At 40.0% G+C, this 25,255-nt stretch overlaps 1 protein-coding gene across 2 annotated transcripts in view; it reads left to right on the top strand.

Annotated features, from left to right (window-relative positions):
• The first annotated feature begins 850 nt into the window (after positions 1-850).
• pid1 (phosphotyrosine interaction domain containing 1) overlaps positions 851-25,255 on the top strand; it is a 36,370-nt gene continuing 11,965 nt past the window's right edge. Inside the window, exons 1-2 of one of the 2 annotated variants that reach the window (XM_047391879.1) lie at positions 855-1,022; positions 14,637-14,783. In XM_047391879.1, coding sequence (XP_047247835.1) covers positions 993-1,022; positions 14,637-14,783 — 177 coding nt within the window. In that variant the 5' untranslated portion in view covers positions 855-992. Of the gene's footprint in view, positions 1,023-14,636; positions 14,784-25,255 lie in introns of both variants that reach the window. The other variant, XM_047391880.1, reaches the window with a different exon arrangement.

Here is a 25,255-nt window from a genome sequence, read left to right as displayed (position 1 = left end):
ACAACAGTGGGAATGGGAATGTGGCTTATTTGCAAGCATGTTTATTATATTTTGTAATCCTACAGGTACCTTTACAAAACGTTATATGACATTTGTCCAGTGGAACTTTCCTGAAACAGACACAGTTCTTCCTCACCTGTTTAAAGTTAATAAATAAAAGGATATGCATCATGTTCAACATCTTTCAAGCACTACCGGTGAGTGAAAAAAAACTTTTATTCTACAGAAGAGTTTATCAACAGTTATTGAGGCTTTATATATGACTAGCTTGCCTAGTTTTTCCACATATTTTTGTTCAGTTTGTCCAAACATTATACTTCATTGTATTCTAATAGGATTTTAGGTGACAGACCAACATTAAGTAGTGCAAGATTAGGTAGGCGAAGAAAAAGGATAGGTCATACACCCCCGTTTTGTTTCAAGGTTCACTCAAAGTCTGATTATAATTTGGATTTAATTCAGTCAGTCAGTCAGTCATTTTCTACCACTTATTCCATAGTGGGAATAAGCGGGTTAATTCAATTTTAAGTAATTTGGTTGATATCTGACTGTATGATTTGATTGTACTGGTAAAAAAATAATTTACATGAACGGACTTTGGACTAAACTGGATTCCATTAAATTGGATATGATTTATGTTTTCTAAGAAAAAAATATTTACAGTACATTAGCCATATGTAATTGTATAAATGATCATGAAAATGAGCGAATTTAACAAGTTTTACACCACACTGTAAGTCATCGTAAGGCACACACTGTTGGGAGCTCGATTTTCCACATTACCTGAAGGCAGCACCAAGCCAACAAGGACAGCAGGTACCTCCACCTGCTGGCGAATGTGTTAACTACATCCAGGCGGAGCAACACATCCTTCATTACCGAGCAGACCACAGGGCGACAGAGAGGGAAGCTGTGAAAGCCACCAGATGTGAACTGGACTGCGGAAGGAGAATACCCAGAAGTAAAGACGGAGAACCATCGAATCTGCTAATATGTGGCAACCTGCGTCGGAGCGGCTGCAGGTAGGAACAGGCATTTTGATGGGGCACCTCTCATCAGCAGGAGTAAATAGAGCCGTGGTAACAGCTACTCAGCCCCGCCGTGCTGTGCGTGGCTCCAGGCTGGAGCTACATTTTCTCCGCGGCTACAGATGGTAATGGATCAAGTTTCAAGTGTAAATTCCTATCTTAAAGTCCGCGTTTAAACCAAACACCTGAGTATCTGAGTGTTTTGTGGTCCGAACGCACCTATCCACGTTACGCAGGCAGGAGTGCATCAAACTATCCTGCCTCCTGAGCTGGATTTTTCTACTAATCCACAACTGGAGGTTATTTATACTGATAACATGAAACACATGCATTTTGAAATTATGTTTAAAACACCGTCTTTGGTGTTCCTGGGTGGTTTTATCCATCTCTTTGTAGCTGAACCTAAGGCCTTCTCTTCATGTTGCCCACATCAGGATGCTTAAATTCTAGTTTTACCTTTTTATTTTAGTGTCACAGAACAGGAAGCAAGCAAAAAAAAAAAAAAAAAAAAAAAAAAAAACAACAAACAAACAAACAAACAAACAAAAAAAAAAACATCCACTGATGACACGTAGTTTGTTACCCAGGGGTGCACCGACCCCATGGCTTCACGTCTCTGTTGCAGACGTAATGCTCTCCAGATGTCGGCCTGCGAAGTGAACTTTCACAATTCCGTCTCCTGCCCAGGCGTCAGGAGGATGGACCGGTTAACAGCAAGAGTTCCGCTGGTTTCCCTTCCCCTCGGATGTGGACTTACAGTAGAGGCAAATGGATCCCTGCAAACAGAAATCTGCGCCTCAAGGTAAAAGGTGCAGGTTGGAAGCGCTAGGATAGGCTAACGCGTCGCCTAGCAACCGCGTTCCAGAACGTGGCTGAAAGAACTCCATCTTTTAGAATTTGTATGGAGTCCGGTTTGTTTAACTCGCGCTCTCTGTCTGTGTTTAATAGTCTTCTTGTTGCTCAATATGAGCAAGTAAATCATTCCATATTTAGCAGGCTTTCACTGCAACAAAATATAGCCCCACCAGAAAACAATTCACTCAAGTTACTTTCTCCACATTGCGCTGCATGACATACATACTTATTCTACAGATTGGGTCATTTTAGTAAGATCTACACTCAGTAACCCATAATCACAAGAAAAAATGATTTTTTAGAAAGAAAATGATCTGTAATTCCTACATTTTTGTCAGTGGGTTCTTTTTGTTGTTCTACATTTTTACAGAGAGGACTGTGGCGTGAAAGAAAAAAGCCAACTTGCCCTGAACATCTATGCAGTGTTCTCACATCCGTGTCTAACAGCAGCTGCACAGGATACAAGTAAACTGCTCTGAAGGAGGAATTTAATTTAAAGCAGACTAATAGAAAAGAAAAATACAAATGAACGTACTGAAAACAACTCTGATCAGTTGTTTCTTTGGCATTTCATAAAAAGGATGTGAAATTGTAGGTAAATGTGATTGAAAGTTTCACCTTCTTTTCTTTAAATACTTAAACCCGTATCTGGTCAGTTTGCATTGGCAGTAATTCTGCTATTTATTGTTATTTATGGAGGGTTGGGTGGCAACAAATACTAATTTTGAAATTCTAATTGAATGTAATTACTATTTATTGTTTAGTGATACAATTGTTCTGCTTATTGTAACTGGTGTTATACTGATTAGTTACATTGTTAGAGCTGTATTATTTGTGGAGCTCTGACTGCATGCAGGAACAGATCTATTAATTTCAGTTACAGGTGACAAACTTCTAGGTACATTTCGCCCCTACCTACTAGTCTGCCTATAACAGAATTACTGGGCATTATTTAGGCCAGGACAAGGTTGACCATATCCAGTTAAAAATTAAAAACATCACGTAAACAAAAGCAGCCCTAAAAAATTCTAGACACACAATATACCTTGGAGCTGTAATTTTACCTAATAAATCTCTGACTGTGTTCTGAATCGGTGACACACTGGAACACATGTATGATTGAAACAAAGTAGATGGTGTGATCATTTTAAGATCAGATAAATGTAACATTAGTCATATTCATAAGCTTAAGCTTTGGAAAACTCTGTGGCATAATGAGGGATGACATGACATTTTGTTACTTTATTTGGCTCTATTTAGCCATTTGTAAGGATAATCTTTACAACTTCAGAGAGAAAACAGAGATTGGATATGGAGAAGTTCATAAGGATCTATTTTAACACTACAACCTTTGTAAAGGCTCTGTATATTTGAGCTGCAACTAAAGTATCTTTTAAAGGCTAATTTTCCAGGCTTACTTCCTGATCAGTGAGAAAGGCCAAATAGTCCATCTAGAGAGTTCTTTCAGGACTGAAAACTAACCTTGAAGATGCCATCAGGAACCTGTAAAACAGAAACTTTACTTCACGGAGTCATGAACCATGCTGGAGTGATTGTAACTTTGTGTTCAGCATCCAAACAGTAATTGTTACTGGGAAAAATTAAAAAAGAGATAAACGTGTTGGGGAAGAAATGTGATAAGCGCTCTTTGGCTCCCAGACGTTCAACCCCTGAATGAAGGCCAGCTGTGGCTGGAAGCCTTCAAAGGGCTTCCTATGTTTCTCTTGTTGTTGTCATTAATATTGAGCTTCCATATGAAGTGTTTCAACCAGTGGATAGTTTTTGGGGAATAGAATAGAAAAAAAGACTATTTATGGAAGGGTTACCAGTTGAGTTCTGATCAGTAAATACCATCCCCTACACTGAGAGGTAGTCATAGAATCACAGTAGTATTCCTCTGTATGTATTTGTCTTTGTGCGTATATTACGCAATAAATATTTTCTGTCGTGCTGTCCTCTGTTGCCATAGCAACACTTGATGTCTCACTGCATTCTGTCTCACACTCCGGTGGGTTAAAAAGAAACAAGAGGGTAAAAAGAGTTAGATTGAGATGTGGGGGTGAGGAGATGCAGGTTATGGAGGGCAGAGAATTATCGTGTCTTTGTACTGGTGCTGCATCATGCCTCTGTTTTTCTCTCCGTCTGTCTGCATGTGCTTCCTCCGCCGACCACATCCCTCAGTCTGTTTCGGGGGCCTTCTTCCCCACACAGAGTCCATTTAAGTTCACCAACAAATTGCACAACTTGCACCAGCGGTCTGGAAAAGACTCTTGTGTGCCCGTGTTTTAGCTAGAAGCTACATGTGCATGCAGACATGCTTCCTTTTTAGACGTGCTCCTTTCCTATTTCAGCAACTCTTTCTTAGCCCATATCAACATTTGACACCTACATGTGACAAGCAGGGCAGGGTAGATGGAAAGATGAGACCTGATGATGCAGAAATGGCTGACTGAGGTCAAACATGGTCAAAAGCGGCTTGTGTCCGTGGCCATCTTTGTTTGCCTTTCTGTGTCTGTCTGAGGTTTCTTTGTAAAGCAGAGCTATGCTGAGTGTGGTCTCGGTGAATAAAGGAATTCACAAGTAGACTGGCACACTTCCGTCAGCTCCTTTGTTCAGCCTGCTCTTGTTTTCTTCTTTTTCACCAGTTGACTTTTGGCTCTTTGCATCCAATGAGTAGGTTTAATTTCCTGATGGAGAATATTAGATGTTTTTTGGTAAATTGCTTTATCATTTTATTACAGAATATCATTCTTCTCATTAAAAACACATCTGTCTCTGAATTACATTTGTCTTTTTGTTCCTGCTCCTTATTTTTAATTAATTAATTTATTTTTACCTTTTAATGTGCACTCATTGCTAAGTTTAGTTCAATATGAGAACTATAATATTACATTTCTTTTGAATTACATATTCATTTTAAGAATGGCAACAAAAAAGCTCAAGCAAACTCACTGATTTGGTGCAGGGTAAGCTTTAATTTCCACAAAACAATGTTGATTTTCAGCATTAAAATATTCTGGTAAAGCTAATTAAAATGCAAGTTGAGAACTACATTGATTGTTAATTCTTGGATTATTGTACTCGTACTCGTACTCGTACTCGTAGTCTTCCGCTTTATCCGGAACCGGGTTGCGGGGGCAGCAGACTCAGTAGAGACGCCCAGACGTCCCTCTCCCCAGACACCTCCTCCAGCTCCTCCGGGGGGAGCCCAAGGCGTTCCCAGGCCAGCCAAGAGACATAGTCTCTCCAGCGTGTGCTGGGCTGTCCCTTGGGCCTCCTCCCAGTGAGATGTTTCTGGAACACCTCCCGAGGAAGTGGTCCAGGAGGCATCCGGAATAGATGCCCGAGCCACCTCAACTGGCTGCTTTTGATGTGGAGGAGCAGAGGCTCTTCTCCGAGCCACTCCTGGATGGTCGAGCTCCTCACCCTATCTCTAAGGGAGTGCCCGGCCACCCTGCGGAGGAAGCTCATTTCATCATTCCGCTTGTATCTGGGATCTCGTTCTTTCGGTCATGACCCAAAGTTCATGGCTATAGGTTAGGATAGGAACGTAGACCGACCGGTAAATCGTGAGCTTCACTTTTCGACTCAGCTCTCTCTTCATTACAACGGACCAGCACAGCGTCCCCATTGCTGCGGCAGCCGGATCGATCCATCTGTCAATCTCCTGCTCCATTCTCCCCTCACTCGTGAACAAGACCCCAAGATACTTGAACTCCTCCACTTGAGGCAGGGACTCCCCCCCAAGCTGAAGAGCACAAGCCACCCTTGTCCTGTCGAGAACTATGGCCTCGGCCTTAGAGGGGCTGATCCTCATCCCAGCCGTTTCACACTCGACTGTGAACCGCACCAGTGCAGGCTGTAGGTCTTGGCTAGAGGGGGCCAGCAGGACCACGTCATCTGCAAAAAGAAGAGACGAAATCCACAGGGCAGATCTCATCCACCCCGAAGCCCTGCCACTGTGGAGCTTTTTAACCACCTCGGTGACTTCAGCCTTGGTGATGAAAGAGTCTAACCCCGAGTCCCCAGTCTCTGCTTCCACCAGGGAATGCGTGATGGCAGGATTGAGGAGATCCTCGAAGTACTCCTTCCACCGCCCAATAATGTCCCCAGTCGAGGTCAGCAGCTCCCCTCCCCCACTGTAAACAGTGTTGGCGAAGCACTGCTTCCCCCTCCTGTCTCCTGAGGCGCCAGAGGGTTTGTCATAATCGCTTCGAGGCCAACCGGTAGTCCTTCTCCGTGGCCTCACCGAACTCCTCCCAGACCTGAGTTTTTGCCTTTGTCGCAGTCCGGGCTGTGGAACGTTGGCCTCACGGTACCTGTCAGCCGCTTCAGAAGTCCCACAAGCTAACCACAGCCAATAGGACTCCTTCAGCTTGACAGCATCCCTTATTTCCGGTGTCCACCACCGGGTTCAGGGATTGCCCCTGTGACAGGTACCGCAGACCTTACGCCTACAGCTACGGGCAGCAGCATCGACAATAGACGCGGAGAACAAGGTCCACTCAGACTCTGTGTCTCCAACCTCTCCCTGAATCTGTTCAAAGTTCTCCTGGAGGTGGGAGTTGAATACATCCCTGGCCGAGGACAGCGCCAGACGTTCTCAGCAGACCCTTACTATACGCTTGGGCCTGCCAGGTCTGCGAGGCTTTCTCCTCTTCCACTGGATCCAACTCACCACCAGGTGGTGATCAGTGGACAGCTCAGCCCCTCTCTTCACCAGAGTGTCCAAGACATGCAGCCGAAGGTCTGAAGACACAAAAACAAAGTCGATCATCGACCTCCTGCTTAGGGTGTCCTGGTGCCAAGTGCCCTGATGAACACCCTTATGCTTGAACATGGTGTTCATTATGGACAATCCGTGACCAGCACAGACGTCCAATAATGAAACACCACTCAGATTCAGATCGGGGAAGCCATCCTCCCAATCATGCCTCTCCAGGTGTCACTGTCGTTTCCCACGTGGGCATTGAAGTCCACCAGCATAACAGCCATCTCATGTTGGGGTTTGCCCCGGTGGATGAGAGGGTCGCATCCCTGCGCCTTTGGGTCGGGGACAGGTCTCTGACTGTCGTTTTGGCCTACGGGCCGAGCGGCAGTGCAGAGTACCCGGCCCTCTTGGTGTCTCTGTCGGGGGTGCTGCATAGTGGACTCTTGGATTATTGTTTTCATGTCAGTGATATGTCAACTTTTTCATAACATTAAACCATTGTTAGATTCTTCAGAATTATGTTAGTCTGTCTAAAAGTAATTTGACTTTTATATAGATTTTATATTTTTAATGTATATATTTGTTTTACTCATAAATTGTGACTTAAAAATAACTAAAAGACTAAATAATGGCTTAAACAGAAAATCTCCTTATGTTGTCCACATGTATGGGGACAACAAATGTTGCTAGACAGTGGAAAATGCTAGACAAAATGCTGGAATAATGTTGGTCTGATGCCTGTCGTTTTTGACCCTTTTTTCTTCAACTAGGTTGAAACAGTTACCCAAACTCTAGAAAAGTCCAAAGTAGGGGTGTGACAAGATCTAATGGTGGAAGATATGGCATTGTTTTAATGTGACAATATTTATGAAAGAAGTATGCATCAAGAAACAATCCAGTATCTTTCCAGATCTGTGAAACCTTTACTCAATTTGTGAAAGCAAAAAGAACCATAGCAAACTGTACATTAACTTAATATCAAGAAATGTCCTGTGATATGTTTACAGTTATACTCCAGAGCAATTTATGTAGTTCCTGTAACCTGATTTTATTTGTAAACACACAGAATCACTTAATTCCTAAGATAAATGGAGAGATTTGTTATTGAAACAAAATCAAAGACATATTTATCATCTCTTGACTTGTTCAAAATCTAAAATACTTAGACTGATCAAACCTTATCTGTATATTTCTATACTCAATAGAGAACAAAGATTTATTGAACAACATTTTCTGTGAAAGCTTAACTCGATGAAAATGGAGAAACAATTCCAAGACTATATCCTTTTCAATGCTATTTTGGCTTTAGGTACTACCTTGTGTGGTCCTGCTTAAAATACGCAATACTTGAGAACACATGGACTGAATTATTCTACATTGACTGCCAGTTCTTTAAAACACACTTTTAATTTACAAAGCATTTAATATGTTTTTAAGTAAAACTCGAACTTCCATAAAGATTTTGTGAAAATCTTAAATCTCTTGAGAACATAAAATTCTGTCTCATCAATAAGCATGTATATTTATAGTCTTTATCCTGGGTGATTTATGTAGTTTGCTGCAGAATTACTATTAATATTTGTAATACTAATATAATTACAGAGACTAAAATAATAGCTGAAATGTTCCTAAAGGTTTGTTAGTTAAACAAAATAAACAAGTTCTCTCATTTAATGCATTTAATAGTAATCGTTGTACATCTAATTTATTCCTCTAAAATATGTTTAGTTCAAATAAATGAATAAATCAATTCTACAAAGAAGTAATTTTAGACATTTGATGTGGCCAACTTGATGACAGTGTGAAGAGTTTTCTATCTGAGAGACGATTAATGAGAGTACAATTAAATTGCCCATTTTCACACCTGTGGAACCTGCTTAATGCCATAAGAGGCCTTAACTTCATTCAAGCACTCTAGGTTCATGTTTAAGTCGAAGAGTTACAGATGGTTTTACTGCCAGTCGGAGATTGCCACCCTCGGGGTCTGCGGTTGTGGTCCTTTAATACCTGCTTCTTCCTACAGAGCCACCCCAGCAATCGCAGCATCCAGTCACTGGCTTTATCCCTCCTTCACTTTGTAGTTCTGTGTAGGACCCCCCCAGTACCACACAGAGTTGAGCTTAATCAGTTGCATTCCTCCTTGTAAACTGTCAAAGGAACAGAGGGGAAGGTTGTAAACACCAGTCTATGGTAATGTAAGGTTGAAGCCTCAAAGTAAAGTAAAGTCATTGTTTGGAAATATGAGGTGTGGTGGTTTCACTGACCCCACGATTACTTTTAGCTCCCATCCTGTTTACCCAACAGGCAAAGCCACGTTGTGACAAAAATATATTCCATCCTCATTCCTTAAAACAATTTTGTAAACCGTGTGGGATTTTTGGCTCCATGTGGCACATTTGGGGAAACTTTTAATCTATGTTGCATAACATGGCTTGACAGGTTACATTCTTGCCATGGGGTTTATGTTACTCCTCTTATTAACAGCTGTTGGTTTCGTGAATAGACATGTTGCAATGCACCAGCAAAAAGCAGAACATAGAGAAACTTTAACAAGGACCAGTGGATCCAGACGGTCTCAAGGTATTTTGAGATTTTAAACAGTTACTGACGTTTTCCGTCATATTGTTACTACTGTTTAAAGTCCTTTTATTGAGATGCCAGAGAAAGCGCTGAAGCATCCAGAATTTCCTCTAGCTGTAAGGTGTATAGACATATTAAGTGCTCCCTGTACTTGTTGCCGTTTCTGTTATTCCTCAAATGTGTACCCACCTTTCATTTTGTGACAAAACATAGCCCCTCTTTTTCACCTAGTATCAGATTACTAATGGTTTTTGTCAAAGCACTTCATCTAGAGAATTCAGCAGCATATGGATTTGTTTGTTCAGGGACATTAAAATAGGTTTAGGCTTACACCTTCATAAATCTTGAAAGTATGTGTGCATCTGAGAATGACAACATGAGCATATGATCTATCAACAAACAACGTCTCATTGCCTCGATTGTTTCTAACAATCCACGGAGATTGAACAACTGGCTCACTTCTCTCGCTGCTTTCTATCCCTTTTTACATGTGTTTGAACCATGCGCTAAAGCATGTGACCCAGCCTGATATTGATTATTAACAGTCCAGATCTTTACGTCTGTTAAACAAGACCTATTACTCTTTGAGGTTTTGGGATGAACCAGTAGCTGTTTGTGTATGGGGGGGGGTTCACAATTTAATGCTTTTAGACACAGGCATCTGTCTGGTTGACTCCTTAAGATCATTTCCAGCTGTTTCCTACACTTTTGTCCTGTTTCTATCTCTTTAACCTTAAGTTATCATGGCCAAGTGGCTGTTTTTCACCCTCTTATTGAGTACCTTACCATAGTATTGACCCGAGAACCTCTTTCTTGTCTGAACGCAGCCTCCGGGGGGTTCTAGTTTAATTTACCATCTGTGACCTGTTAAGCTCATCACTACAGGAGGCAAACTTCACAAAAAACTCAGAGGCTTTGATTTCTCATGGATGCGGTTGTTGGATTGCTTTATTAAATTACCCTTTTTTGTTTTCAGATTTACAGTTGGGTTTACTTAAGAGACTTTGGGGGGAAAAATTTACTTTTATGTCTGACACTTGGAATTTTCAGCAATAATAAGATACATACTAGATCAAGAAATAAATCAGGGGTGTTAGATTTACTTCTGACCAAGCAGTATTTTAACAGTCTTTTTTTTTTTGCAAATATTGTATAACTGGAAGAGTGCCATAAGGTAAATGCTCATTAAATGAGCACTTAAAGTCATAAAATAACTGACTTGCTGTTAAGATCACTGGTCTGGCTCTAACAGGCTGTATACTTCTTTTAATTGATTCTTTTCTGCAACTCAGCATCACATTTATGCTTTATCAAAGCCATTTTCAGACTCTGTGCGATATTATATCCACATACTAGGAATTGCTTGTTATGAGATTATTACTGTATAATAACCTTCAGCAAAAATACCATGGTTTCCTGCTATCACTGATCTAATTACCTTCATTTAAAAAAGAAAAACAGTTATTCCTTTAATTGTATACGTTTCCATTTTTCTTCTCATATACGTTTAGTCAGTTTTGCTCTTTACAGGGTAACACGAGTCTTAACGAGCTGATGGCTCATAAACTACAGGTACAGGTACAGGCATGAAGCTTTCAAGCTGTTGTTTTAAAACTGTTTCCATACCAAGAGAGATTGATGGTACTTCTTTGCATCTCTTGTTCTTGTAACTGAGGGAAAAGTATAGAAGACTTTCTTCAAGCTAGATGACCACAGCAACAGGTTGGGAAGGGGGGACTCTGATGACACAGGAACTTACTTGGGCATAGGAGTGGTCTATCAAAATTCCTTTTCCAGGTTTTAAAAACCATAACTTCTTTAAACTTTAGACGTGTTTCCACTATGGGACCCGGAGCAGTTTTCATTTATAGATGTTTGCTTGTTTACCCTAAATCTCCGTAGATACTAGGTGTTGAAGCTGGATGTCAAACCATAGCTATGCTGTTAAACTTTAAAATGTTAGCTTCTAATATTCCTAGTTTGTATCAGTGCCATCCTGTATCCTTTAGTAACGTGTGTCCTTTTCTGCAAAGAGCTGTACCAAGCTATGATAGGCTCTCATTTGCAATTATTAAAATCAAATCATTTTTCAGTATGTAGAGGATTTCACTGAAACTCAACAGTTAAATGGTATGTGATGAGGCTACTCAGGCTATTAACACAATGCTGTTTTTATATGTCTGAAAGAGGGCTTTTGTTTAGACATTTGTTGTGGTCGTATAACAACAGACGATCCGATGTGTCCAAAAGCCTCTCGTCTCGCATCGCTTCAAACCAACCCAACCTAACCCAGGCTGGTCTGACAGGGGACACGAGACCACTTGCTAAGTAAAAGTCAGAAATACGATTAATTGCACAGTAACCTGATAAAGGGGCTATGGGGACAAAAGGAAAAAAAAAAACACTCAAATGTAATGAATGTATTGTGAATAAAATTTCAGTGGACCTACATGAGCAGGACCTTCCTACCCTCTAAGCAGCCCTTATCCCCACCCCGCCCCCTCCATAACTTGGTACCGGGCCCCACTGTAGGAAGCGAGTGCTGACGCCGAGGTCATTGAGCCCTAACACACATGCAACTTTACTTTCACAAGTCCATCGTTCTTTTTTTTTTGCTCCTTTTCAGGTAGTGAGACATCGTTACTTAAATCTACTTAAACACAGAAAGATGAATTATATTATATTTTATCGAATTAAATAGTGCTATATTTCAGCCACACAGTGTTTTATTTTTCTTTAACTGATGCTAAGTAAGAAGGTTTTGCGGTTTTTATGGGAATGGTCTGCAAACTTGTTTCCATATCATTAGGGTTTTCCTTTTGGCTTTTACAGACAACATTGTGGCCTTACTTGGCAGCAATGGCTGTTTTCACTGAATGTTGACCATCTGTTGCATAAAAACATAATTTTTACGTTTCAACTCTAGAACAGCAAATTTGGATTTCAATGCACTTTTCTCCTGCTGAACATTACATACAATGGGGATGCATTTCTATAATATACACATTCTATTGGTAAGAGCCATTTTTTGTTGAACGAACAAGGTGAAAGGTAATTTATCTGGGGTGAGATGCCTTTTAAGTTGAAAGGGTACAAGTTCATTGCAGCGTGTTCGTTTAAGGTTTTTTTGGACAGTTTCAAAGGGCAATAAAGCTTGATTCAGAAAGTTAAGCTCTGGATTGATTTCCAAATATACATTATAATAGTGTAATTGACTGTAGTTTCTTTTCCAATAAGACAGACCTATAGATTTTACTTTGGTTTTGGTCACACAAATGTTTCAGATCATCAAACTAATTTTAATATAGGACAAAGATAACCTCAGATGTATCCAAACCAACTTGACTCAAAAATGCAATTGCTCCCCTTGCTTAATCAAAAATTGAATAGATTTCAATATTTTTTAGACAGCTGATTTAAATTTTACTAGCCACTCCCAGGCCTGATTGTTCCCAGACTTTCTGGAATCAAGAAACAGAACCTGTTTCACAACATGAGGTGGGGCAAAAGATCCTGTCCTGATCGTCAGTCTTTGAGACTGGAAATGTTAACAACGTAATTTCTAAAGCTTTCGGCGTTCAGTGAACCACAGTGAGAGCTATTATTCACCAACAAAGGAAACTTGGAACCGCGGTTAATCTTCATTGGAGTGACTGGCCAATCAGCAGTATTCCTAGAAAACATTAATCACTCAACAATTGGTCAAAAAAAGGCAGAACAACATCTAAAACAATGCATGCCTAATTACCTCAGTTCAGTCAGTGTTCATGATTCAGAAACAACAAAGAGGGTCTTGGCAAAACCTGCATCCATAAGATAATGGATAATTCCAAGACCAAACCACTGCAAACCCAAAAATAAAAATAAAGGCTTGTATCACAGTTGCCTAACAATACACCTTGATAATCCGCAAGACTTTTGTGAAAATATTCTGTGGTCCAACATGGTAAAAGTGGAATTTTTGGAAAGGTGTCCCCTTGCATCTTCCATAAAACTAGTACTGTGTTAAAAATAATAAGAACATTATACCAACAGTTAAACATGGTGGTGGTAATCATCTAAAGGTGCATTTCTTGGGTACTGGGATGAGGGTGGAATGCTTGAAGCAGTAGAGAACCTCACACAGCTCTGGAGACTTGTTATAAATTAAGGCCAGTTGGTCAGAGCAGGTCCTCAGGCATGAGGGGAAAATACCATCAGGTCTTGGAGCTTTCCTGGTCTTCTCAGGCTGAAAGAGACTATGTACACCTTCCTCAGTGATCTTCAGTGCAGATGGTGTTAGAGGGGAGAGGGTAGTAGAGTTGTTGGTGGTGCAGGTAGTCCTTTTGTTTAGGAGTGTGGTGTGGGTGGATGGGTTGGAGATGTGAATGGCTGTTTTTCAAACAGTAGGACAAACAGTAGGACAAAAGTCCTCCACACAGAGCCTTATCAAGGCTGATCTTCCCTCCATTAATAACTTGTACAGGCCTAGGGTCAGAAAAATGGCAGCTAACATCTCTGTCGACCCCACACATCCTGGTCACAGTCATTTTAGACTTTTACCTTCAGGTAGGCGCTACAGAGCGCTTATGAGAAAAGCTAGCCGCCACAGAGGCAGTTTCTTTCCCCGGACTCTACATGCCGCTCCTACATACTGTCATTGATGTTGATACAAGATGTGAGTGATGGAAGTCAAATTCCTTTGTTTGTGCACACAAACTTGGCCAATAAGGTTGATTCTGATTCTAAACATGAAGTAGTGTTTCACAGCATTGTGTGATATTAACTCTTCCCCAAACCTGGTGCAGGTTTGTTTTAGAATAAACTGATTCTAAAACTCTAGCGCTGTTGATCACGGGAGCCTCTAGAATCGCCTGTGGCAGGCATGTTTCACGGCTACGGAGTGTTTCGTGAAGGAACCCAAGCTGTGACTGCTGGAAGCTGTCACAGCTTGGGTTCCTTCATGAAACACTCGTTTTGCTTTTGACTGTTCTGAGAAAGCCCCAGATCTCCACGGTGTTGCAGTACACAGAACCACATGGAGCATTTGGTTCTGCTCGGCTTCAGAAAATATTGGCAATGAAGTGCAGTATTAGATTCAACAGCCTCGGTTATTTTGATGAAGGGGGGAAAGGGGAGGGGCCAGCGCTCCCTTCATCTGTACCTCACATTTCATGCAGAGCATAATAAACTTCTCACACCATCTCACTTCAGGACTTCATCTTTAGTTTTCACTTATTAACATGTAAGGAGTAGTTTTCAGACTGGCTGGTTTTTCGCATACCAATGAACACAAGATCCTGGAATTTATTAGACTGGGATATTATTGGAGTTGATGTTGGTCATGCATTAAACTGGTAAAACCTGCCTGCCTGCAGCAGCATTTATCCTAAATCTCTTTATTGTAAAGTACATTCAGCTCGCAGCAGTTTCACCAACGGTCCGCATAAACCTCACTGCCTTCATCTTCCTCTCTCCATCAGCACTTTCAGACAATGCTGAAGACGAAGCTGAACGTGCTGACACTGAGGAAGGAGCCGCTGCCTACAGTGATCTTTCATGAGCCCGAGGCCATTGAGCTCTGCTCTGCTACGCCGCATACAAAGAGCAGGACCCACGCTGGATACAAGGTAGGATCACATGAGCCTGATAATCCTCAAATCCAGCCCTGATCCGGAATACTTAATAGCGTTAACACAGAGCCATAATCCAAATGTTTTTCTTTTCCTTTTGGTCACAGAAGTTAAATAATTTCCCCATTGTTGATTCTACAGTACTCTTTTGTCTGACTCTGTGTAGTAGAGTGGGTCTAGGTGAGGCTTTAGGTCTCATGTTCAATCTCCCTGTAGAGTTGGATCCAATAAGCTGTTTCATTTAAAGCTCTCTTTTTTTCTCTGGTTTTAAAAACAGGAAGCAAACACATACAGATTGTAATAAGACTTCTTAACAAATGACTGGATGTCTGTGTGATTTGCCTGCCTTTGAGTGGCTGCATCAGATGGGGGATTTCTTTCTTTTGTGTCTTTTTGATTGAAATGTGCTGTGTCGTTAGTAAGCCTGTTAAAAAGGAGGTATTTTCCAACTTCTCCCATAGCTAAAATAAACCTTTTTTATATTCGCCGGATTCTGTAACGGGACAAAATAAACCCCTGCTTATATTATTGCCAGGAAACACAATAGTGGAACACACAGGCCCTATGCTTGTTGATGTTTGTGTTTGTTAGATCACTGTACAGGAAAAGGAATGGCACACACTGATAATTATGAAAGAAAAAGGAAAAGTTAGGGCCAAAAGCACCTTGTTGTCTCTTTATGGAAAACACCCTGAAGTTTTAATGGAACTCTTATTGTTTGACCTTTCTGTTCACAAAGCAAAGAAGTCTGGAATGGCAAAAAGAGAGGCATGAGAGGTTTTTTAGAGAACATTAGTGGACAAACAGCATCATGAAAGACCAAGCAACACAGCAGACAGGCTGTGTACAAAGTTGCGGAAATGTTTGAAGCACGGTTAGGTTATAAAACAACATCCTAGTCAATCCAGGCCAGTTAAGGAGAGCAGATAAGCTAACAAAAGAAGCTGATAGCTTAGCACCAGAATCAAACACATACCTTTAAAATACCAGTCTGTAGCAAAAGCTGTGCTCTTATTCGGGCAGTGACGTCACAGGAAGTCTACAGTTATCCCGTTCCCCCCTTCTGAAGTTGTGCTGAAAGTCGGTTAAATGCAATTTATTTTGAAAGTTCCAGAAAAGTTTGTACTGGAGTTTTAATGTTGTTTCCATGGCTGTGGGTCCCAACAATGTGCAGGCATCTCTGGATTATTGTATCAGTGAGTATGAAGGCAGACGTTTTGTTTACATACCTTAAAACTGAGTCAGAGGTGCTTGATCTTGGTTACAGAGAAAGTAAGCATTGCAGAAAGAATCAAGAAAGCTTGTTTGTAAGGAAACTGGAGTGTTAATGGATTAGGAAATAGTCCTGACTCTGGCTCATGTTAATTGCTCTGTTTTTCTTGCTGGTACTGCTACTTGTCAGCAGCAGAGCCAGGCTGAGATGGATTTAAAGACTTTACAAAAATCCAAATACTCAAACCGAGGCTCAACCTCAGTATTTTTTTGAACTAGTGACACCAAATCCCAAGCTCTTGATGCAGCTATATTCTTGTAAAATTCAGGAAATTCCAACTGCATGAGATTTTGTCTTTCCAAGTTGGCTTCAGTAAGTTACTGCCTGTTGAGTTACTTTGGGTCATTCAGCGTCTAATTCTGGCAACTACAGATATTTTTAGAGTCAGTTTTGATCCTGCATGTCATTAGTAGTTTAGACTAGTAATGACAGCAAAAACAAATCATGATGCTTTTCATAGTGGAAAATAAATTTTTGTTCTCTTATTGACTGGCTTTGCCAAGAGTTTCACTTTATAAACAAAAGACTTCAGTCAGATGAATTTTTCTCATGATAAACAGTAACAGACACATTGTTTCTGTATTTCATGGACGTTTCCGCTCTTTTCCAAACTGTTTTCACTGACAGTTTCTTTTACAGGTCTGTTTAAAACAGAAAATAAGCCTTTGCAAATTTAGCCTTGGATTGCTAACACTTTCTTGCTTTACTCTTGTTCTCAATAGCTCCATTACATCATGTTTCTGCATTAACGCGTAACCAGGAATGATTATGGAAGCAAAGGGACGTGGCTTTAAACTCGTAACTTTTACCTGTAGGAGATTTCCCCGAGGCTGACACCCCAAGGATTTTAATCCCCCATTCCATGTTGGGACCTTCAATTAATTGGTAGAACTAAGAAACGTGTCGATCACAGAACGAAAAGATGATCGAAAACGGGCCTAATATGTATGTAGTGTAAACCAAACAAGTAAGTAGGCAAAAAAAACCTCCTGTTCAAAGTAGGTTTGACCCAAATAATCTGGTAAGAGAACCAAGTAGAGGTAAAGGTGAGACAAAGGTTTAACCTCCATAACAGACCAAGATGGCTCTTACATTATTCTACAGACTCAGTATTGTCTTCAAAGTAAACTTTGCTATGATGGACTTGGAGTGGGACAGGCTGCAAGGAAGAAGACCCAGGTGGGCTTCACTACTAACAGTAACACAGCCCTCAAGGATTCTGGTAGAATAATCTTTGGACTGATGAGAAAAAACTGCTCTATTTAAATCAAGTCTATTTTTACAGCAGGAAAATTGAGGTTTTAAAAGAAAAAAACACCATAAATCTTGTATAACAAGGTAGGGCACTCAGTTTAGTTTTTGTTGCTTTGCTCCAGTAAACCTTTAATCTGTGCAGAACACAATTAATTCTTAAGTAAAATATACTGTCCAGTGTCAGAAAGCACAAGCTTAGTCCTCAGCCACAGGTCTTGGATCCTCTAGCACAATAATAACCCAAAATATGCAGCTAAAAGCACCTGAGCATGGATGAGAAAAAGCATTTGACTTTTCTTCAGTGGTCTTCCATGAGCTTAGATCTTAAATCTATTGAAAATTCATGAAAATGTTAAATCTGAGATGAGTTGAGCAGTGTGCTCTGGGTGTTTGGGCCAAACTACCATTTGGTGCATGCAGAAGTCTTATTGTAAGGTACAAAGATTGCTTGTTAGTAATGATTGCTGCAAAAGATGCTGCACCAAAATACTAAACCATAGGAGCCATCTTTATTTTCCATTCCATTTTCATTTGCTTCATGAAAGATTCAGTGGAATCAATATTAAAAGCAACATGTTATTTGTGTTAAACATTTGCATTTATAGTTGTTTATTGCGGAAGCGTACCAACAAATTGGCCTCTGAACATAGAAATCTACATAGCAAGTCAAATAGAATGGAAATACTGTGTACATTTTGTTATAAGATGCTATTTTATGGTGACTAATTGGCAGGAGTGCTCAAACAATTTTTACCATCTTTTGAAGGATGTTAAAGGTTTTTTAGAAAGGTGGTTTGAATGTAAAAGTACCTTTCATGTACACCAAACTGGAGTCTGCTTGGACACAGAAATACAAACTCTGTCTGCGGTGACACACACAGCACCTACATGCTCCAAGGTAAACCAGCTAATGCACACTGCTCTATTTAAAATATGAAAATAGACCTCATCCATCTCTACATGCCATGACAAGCAGAACCAGATGCAGTGTGCTGATTCAGTACGTTTAAAAGGAATGTTAGCTAGCTCCTGAGGAATGTTGCATTCCCAGACATTGGATTCCTAGTGAGGGGATCCAGGCTCAGGAGGCAAATTCAGGAAGTGCACTAAGCACTAGCCTTCAGCTCTGACAGCATGCCTAAAGTAGTGTGTCTGAGCCCAGTTAAATGGTATTTGAATTACATTTTATTGTCTAAATGTGGAACAAGTGTAGCTGGAAGGTTAAAATTCAGTTTTTGTATAAACTCACTAAATGTAGACATAGTATTTTCAGTTGCATATATATTAAAATAATAATTTCAGCAATTTAGTTCAAAAAGCCAATCTTGTATAGATGCTTCACACACAGTGATGTATTTCAAGCATTAATTCCTGTTAAGTTTGATATCTTGATAACTTTTGATGACTTGCAAAAATGGGTTTCTCAGAAAATTAGAATAAGACCAATGAAAAGGGATTAATGCAGAAATGAGATGTTATGTCCAACACAATCATGACGAAAAATGGTGACTTGACAGTTGTCTAGCAGAAAGTCAATGACACCCTCCAGAAGGAGGGTAAGCCACAAAGGTTCATTGATTAAACAAGCTTGCTGTTCAGAATGCTGTATCCAGACATGCTAATGGTAAATTGAATGGAAGAAAAAAGAAGGAAACCGAAACCTTAAGGTGATTGTAAAGCAAAGCCCCCTCAGGCTTTTTGGAGAGATTCACAAGACGTGAACTGTGTCTTGTGTCAGAGCTTCAGGAGCATTTCCAGGACTGTTGCATCCATTGGGATAATCCACTCCGGAACCGGAGGTGTCAGAAGAATCTTTCCTAGGCTAAGAAAAAAAAGGTCTAGATTGTTGCTCTGTGATCCTGAGTCCTCTTTTAGATGAAAGTAATTCTTGCATTTCATTTGGAAACAAAGGTCCCAGAGGTTGGAGGAAGAGTGGAGACGAACAAAATCCAAAGTCACTGCAGCAAATATTTATACTTGGGTTTATGATCATAGTATTTCTGTGCACAATTGGACAGGAAACTGCCCTGACCTAAATATCGCAGAGAATCATGAAGCATTAAGGGGAAGAGGAGAGGCATTACAACAAGCAATGCAGATGAACTGCAGACTGCTATCAGAGCAACCTGAGCTTTCTGACCATCTTCTCCTTCCTGCATTGGCACAGTAATTCTTGCAAAAGGAGTCCTGACCCAGTAAGAGTACATATTCTACACAACACATGGACACACTGGTTAGTACATTGGCATTTCTGTATTTAAGAAACCTTTTTAAATGGAAATGTGATAATCACATTTTCTTAAAAAACAAACTTTTGAGTGTTCATTAGCCATAAGGTATAAATCAACATTGACAGAAATATATGCTGAAATGCTCTGTGTGTAACGAATTGATGAGTTTCACTTTTTGAATTGAATTACAGAAATAAATTAACTTTTAAATGAAATTCAAATTTAATAAGACCCACCTGTAAATATCCTTAGTAGGACATTAATATGTCTAGGTCTGCTTGCTGACTGTAATAATTAGTCATTCATTTTCATCTTTTGTCAGTTATGCTACTTTGTTCTTTCTTTTACTAAAGAATGTCGCACAGGGGGTGTATTAAACCAGAATGGTACAGAAGGGTGTGGGAGGACGTAGACTGTGTTTTGTCTGCACCATCTGTTTGCCCTTGGACTGATTCCTCAAACTATCTGAAGCCGAAACATGTTCCCGAGGTGTTGCTGTTTGTATTGTTACAAAGGTCTGTTCCCAGACCAGATTTAATTTGGCTGACGTCTTTTCTCAACATCTACCTCCTCATTTTCCTCATCTTCTGTATCTGTTTCCAAGTCCCCAAATCCTCTTTGCAGGGACAGGTATCTTTTCACTGAGACCTCTTTGTGTTTCTCTTCCACCGTCTGCTTTCTTATCTGTTTACCTCCTTTCTGTGTTAATAGCGGAACCAGCTGTTGCTCCAGCAGCAGCAGCTGCCCAAGTGCTACTGCTCTCATGCACATGCAGGCATGCCTCTGTAGAGACAAATACACCCTCACCCTAACCTAGACAGACACACAGCGTCTGAGTGGACTAGGATGTTCCCATCTCTTCCCATCAGCTCGCTGGCCGAGGTGCGGATGTTTTTCCTGTCTCCATGCGTGCATGTGTGTCTCATTTTGTTTCTCCCACTCTGTTCCCAAAAAAGTTTCCCTTCTTACCTCCTTGTTAGTCAGTTTGCTCTGTGCCATTTGGAGAGTAGAGGTTTCCATTCATCGTTGCATATTAATCCACTGACTCACAAAAGGAGTCAAATTCTGGATGTATTTGTTCATTTTACCAGAAAACGCAGAGAACATTCTTCTGGTGTGTGACCAGAACATTTGGGATTAGAGTAGTGGATTGTCTGCTGCTTTTAGCCTGGGATCACAAAAAAATATAGCTTTATTCACTTGTCACTAGTGTGACACAACTGTAATGCTGACTAACATGTTAGTATTTTATCTTAAAGATTGCTGTATTTGACACTTGAAGGTCTGGTGGGCTTGGTTTTCATTGTCTCCCAGCATAACCCAGAGCAACACACACAAAATATGCCAGAAACATCTAGTTTTTTTACTGAATCGTTTGAATGTACAGCTTGGCTACAGACTTATAGAATGTGTAATTTGGCTTTATGAGGTTACACCCTTTACATGCTGCAACTTTTTTAGTTTTACTGCTTTTTGCTATATTATAACTGTGCTTTGAAAAGAGAGCCAACTCTTCAAGATTTTGCCCATGGGTGAGGGCAACTGCAAACGTGATTGTTTGACGCAGAGTAGACTGAATTAGTGGTGAACAGGAGTGTTAGCCGCGACTAAAACTTCTCCTGCTTAGCCAGTGGTCTGAGTTTAAAGCAAATAGCTGGTCTTGTTACATTTTTATTGCAACATTGCTACGGCTGTCCCACACAACGTTACTATGCAAGTCAGCTGCTTAGGAAATTAAACAAGCTCCCAAATATAGGGTATATTGGCAGTATCTGATCATTTACAGAATTAAAGCTTGCTGGGTCCAAGTGTTATAAAAAGATCTAGCTGATTTTGAAAACATTTTCAGGAGTTCCATCTTATTTTTTGGAATTTCCACCATGGCAGCTTTTTGGAAAATCGAGTATTAAGATGTTCCTTCCTTGTTCCTTTTCAACTTCAGTTACATATGGGGATTTTCTGTCAGCGTATTACCATCATTTTAATAGTATTTAGCAGAAACTGTTCGGATTAAGTTTATCTGACAGCTGACTGATTCTGAACAGGGAGGGTGCTCTCCGAATCATCACCGTCAGGTTGCTCCTTCATTAGCCATATAGGCATTGAAGTACCCAAGGCGAATGATACAATCAACAAACAACACCCCTTCCAGGACACTCTAGAGATCCAAAGAACTGCTATTTGGTGCGAAGGCACAGACAGACAGAACCATTCGTCTTACATCCTGAAGCTGCAATCTGATTGGAAATTAGCTGGGAATCTCTCAAAAGATAATAAAACAATCAAAAAGAAGTTAGTCAGTCAGTCATTTTCTATCGCTTCTTCTATAGTGGGTCGTGGGGAAGCTGGTGCCTATCTCCAATAGTCTATGGGCAGGAGGCGGGGTACACCTTGGACAGGTTGCCAGTCCATTGCAGGGCAACACAGACACACAAGACAAACAACCACGCACACACACTCATTCACACCAAAGGGCAATGTAGAGAGACCAATCAGCCTAACAGAAGTATAAAATAAATTTGGGAAAACATTTTATTGAAATAAATTGTATGTTCAGAATGTTCTCTTTATTGGCAGTACCGCAGTCAAGCTGCTATTGTTATTGTTGTTATTATTATTATTACTGGTATTTTGTTTTATTTATTTGGTGATGAGCTCAGAGTCTTTAATGTTGTAAGAGCTCCTTCCCATCACCCTAATTATTAGCTCCCCACCCTCAGGACTCTGACTAGCACACTCCAAAACGTCAATATCACTTCTAGACAGAAATAAATGTGTTGGTAAAATTCAAAATCACTTTAAGGGGCATGAATTATTGTGAGCTTAGGTCTCCCTACCAAACAGTTTTGTGAATGCGGATGTCGATCGTCTGCGTTTCATCCTGCAGGTGCCTTTGAGATTCTTCCCCTCTCTGTTGCGAGAACACAATAGGAAAACCAGAGTCAGTAATAGTGGCCACATGTTTCACCACACATGCAAATGTTTAACAGTCCTCCTCCTTTGTTACTCTCACAAATATTCTCAGCGCCTTCCTCTGTTTTTGTGTCTCGTCAACAAATCAGGTTTACAGAGCTGCTTCGTGTCACGTCCAGACTGGCATTCCATCAAATGATTTAAAATGTACTTGGGGCGTTGTTGTTGTTTAGCTTTTTTTTTTTTACCACTCATCCTGTCATTTTTCTGCCAGTGTTTTCTTTTATAGCATTCTTTGTTTTTGATATTCCCAAGGGCTCCGCTTCTGTAACGGGTCTTTATGTCTAACATGTTTGTTCCGATGGAATAGCTAGAGAAGGTAGGTCGTTGATGAAAGTGCTGTACAGTAGAGGATTTAAAGGAAGAGAAGGGGGTGAAAGAGAAACAAAAAGAACGTGTTTTAAGACAAGGGAGACACTGGAGTGGAGCAGAAACAGATGGAAAGCTTAAAACAAAGGGAGGGCTCTGTGGTTCGGTGCGTTGATTTAAGCTGCCTGCATGACAGCACAGAGACAACTGGTGAACAGACTGACAGAGTCAGGGAGAGCAGATGTGTCCCGGCTGGTGATGGACGGATTGATGTATCGATTTTTTTTTTATCCTGAGGTTGATGAGCTTGCAGCCAGTGCTGGACTGCTTTGTGTCATGAATTATCCTCAGCCTGAGCGTTGTACTTCAAGATCGTTAAAGAAGATCTGTTCTCCTCCTTACTTCAGTGTCATTTCCCTCTCTGTAGAAATTAGAATGCAAATATTTACTTAATTTTCTTCATTGTGAAAAATCACCTCTTACACCAAATGTAAGAGAAACCAACTTGACGCTCCCACATACCCTAACACTCCCTGTAGGAGTTAAAAAAAGGTCTAATTAGTCTCAGATTCACATCATCAGTTCGCCTCCAGGCAGATTGTGCACAGACCCACTCCATGGCTCTGTTAGGGTTTCACCAGTGCTGCAGCTTGTGTCAAATGTTTGATAAAAATGTGTGCTTTTAATTTAAAAATCATTTCTCCCTGAAATACATTTCTCCCTGGACTGAGTTTTTCTTAATGTTCACAAATGAAAGCAGAATGAAGTTATTTGTTTCCACTCTTTTCCCAGAGTGTTTAGTTTTAAGATGATTCCTTATTTTAAAAAAAAGACTGAATTAGTCACGAGAACTATCAGAGAAACTTCTCCTTTTAGTAGGGACAGACTTTATTCGTACAGACCAGAATTTTCTTAGAAATGCTAAATAAATTGATCTATATATGATTTGACTTGCTGCAGTGGAATTTCATTTCTGCTTTATTTTCTGTAAAGGTTTTTCCTGCTTACATCTTTTGGGTAATTTCTCAAAAGATGTAAGAGCCAGACCTGTTGTCATCTACATCGCATCTTTTTTGTTTTCTTTACAAAGCAAATGCACAAACATCTAAGTTTGCAAACAGAGTTGATAAGTATACTTGCTGGCCATGTGAAGGAGTTTAGGCTCGTCTTAGGAAAGATCTGCTCTATGTCCTGCAAATCAACATAACTCTGTAGTTTCAGTCAAGTGTACCATTTATTCATGGACATTGCAATTTGTTTATCTTGACTTATGAGCACTTCTCATTAAATGTGTATGATAGCCCTAAAAATCTGTGTATTGCTTTCCATCGCAGAGTGAGTTGTTTCCTTATCTCTCTCTTCCTTCTTTCCCTGTTCATAATAACTCCTCTACTTTCCTTTCCCCTTTACCATGTACTCCTTACTTAACACTTTTTGAGTGGTCAGATAAAAGTTCTTGTTATAAAGTAATGAATACAGTAACTATTATCTGTTGATCTCTGGTTGAATCATAGAGGAGCAACAAACCTTTATTTATTTGACTTAGAAACACTATAATCGTCCAAGAAAGTCTTTGTTTTTGGAGTAGGAGACTGTTCACTTGGAGAGTTGTTTAACATTGGTTAGATGACAAACCGTCTGGCCTAAAGGGCACAGTTGTGGTAAAAAAAAAACTGCATCTACCATCAATTGTTTGGTTTTATTGTATAAATAGTCTTTACCAGGTTCTAAAACTGTTTTAATCTTAACTCAAGTGTGCAAACCCATACATAGATTGAACCAGGTATTAGATATTAAACACGTTTGCCTTATATGGCATTAACTGAAAGGTTTCTGAAAAACTGAAAGGACATCAAAAACGCTAGAAATATAATTAACAATAAGCATAGGCAGAAAAGTTAAATGAACAATGCATAAATAGAAGTTATTAAGAATTTGGAAAATGTAAAATAGTTCAAATTATACCAACCTAAATCCAACACAATACATTGCCAATAAGTGGCTAAATAAAACAATTACACATTTCTGTCAGTAGTATTAGGAGGACCATTGAAAATATATATAGAGAGAGACTCATCTGAAGATGATATTTTGAAGCTTATTTCAAAGATGTGGAACAAAATAGTAAACATTTTACCAAATTCTGTTTTTGGTCAGGAGATCTTTAACTATTTTTGAAATGTACCTGTTGTCATCAGTGCTACAATGATATAACAAAAGGCTTGAAGGATAAATAGGTAAATGACTTAACAAAGCTTTTTGCAGTAAACAGCAACATGTGCATTTTGCTCCTTTGATTTAAAGAGATCCATCTTACGGATTTGTGCCAGAGGCAAAGGTGAGTCTATCAAAGCATGCTGTGTTCAGTCTAGTCTTTTCAGTAGAGAGGAAGAAGCATGCATATAATTCATATCACCATGGTCCAACAC

The sequence above is a fragment of the Girardinichthys multiradiatus genome, chromosome 18 (assembly GCF_021462225.1).
Source record: "Girardinichthys multiradiatus isolate DD_20200921_A chromosome 18, DD_fGirMul_XY1, whole genome shotgun sequence".
Lineage (NCBI taxonomy): Eukaryota > Metazoa > Chordata > Actinopteri > Cyprinodontiformes > Goodeidae > Girardinichthys > Girardinichthys multiradiatus.
This window is presented reverse-complemented; position numbering and strand designations above follow the sequence as displayed.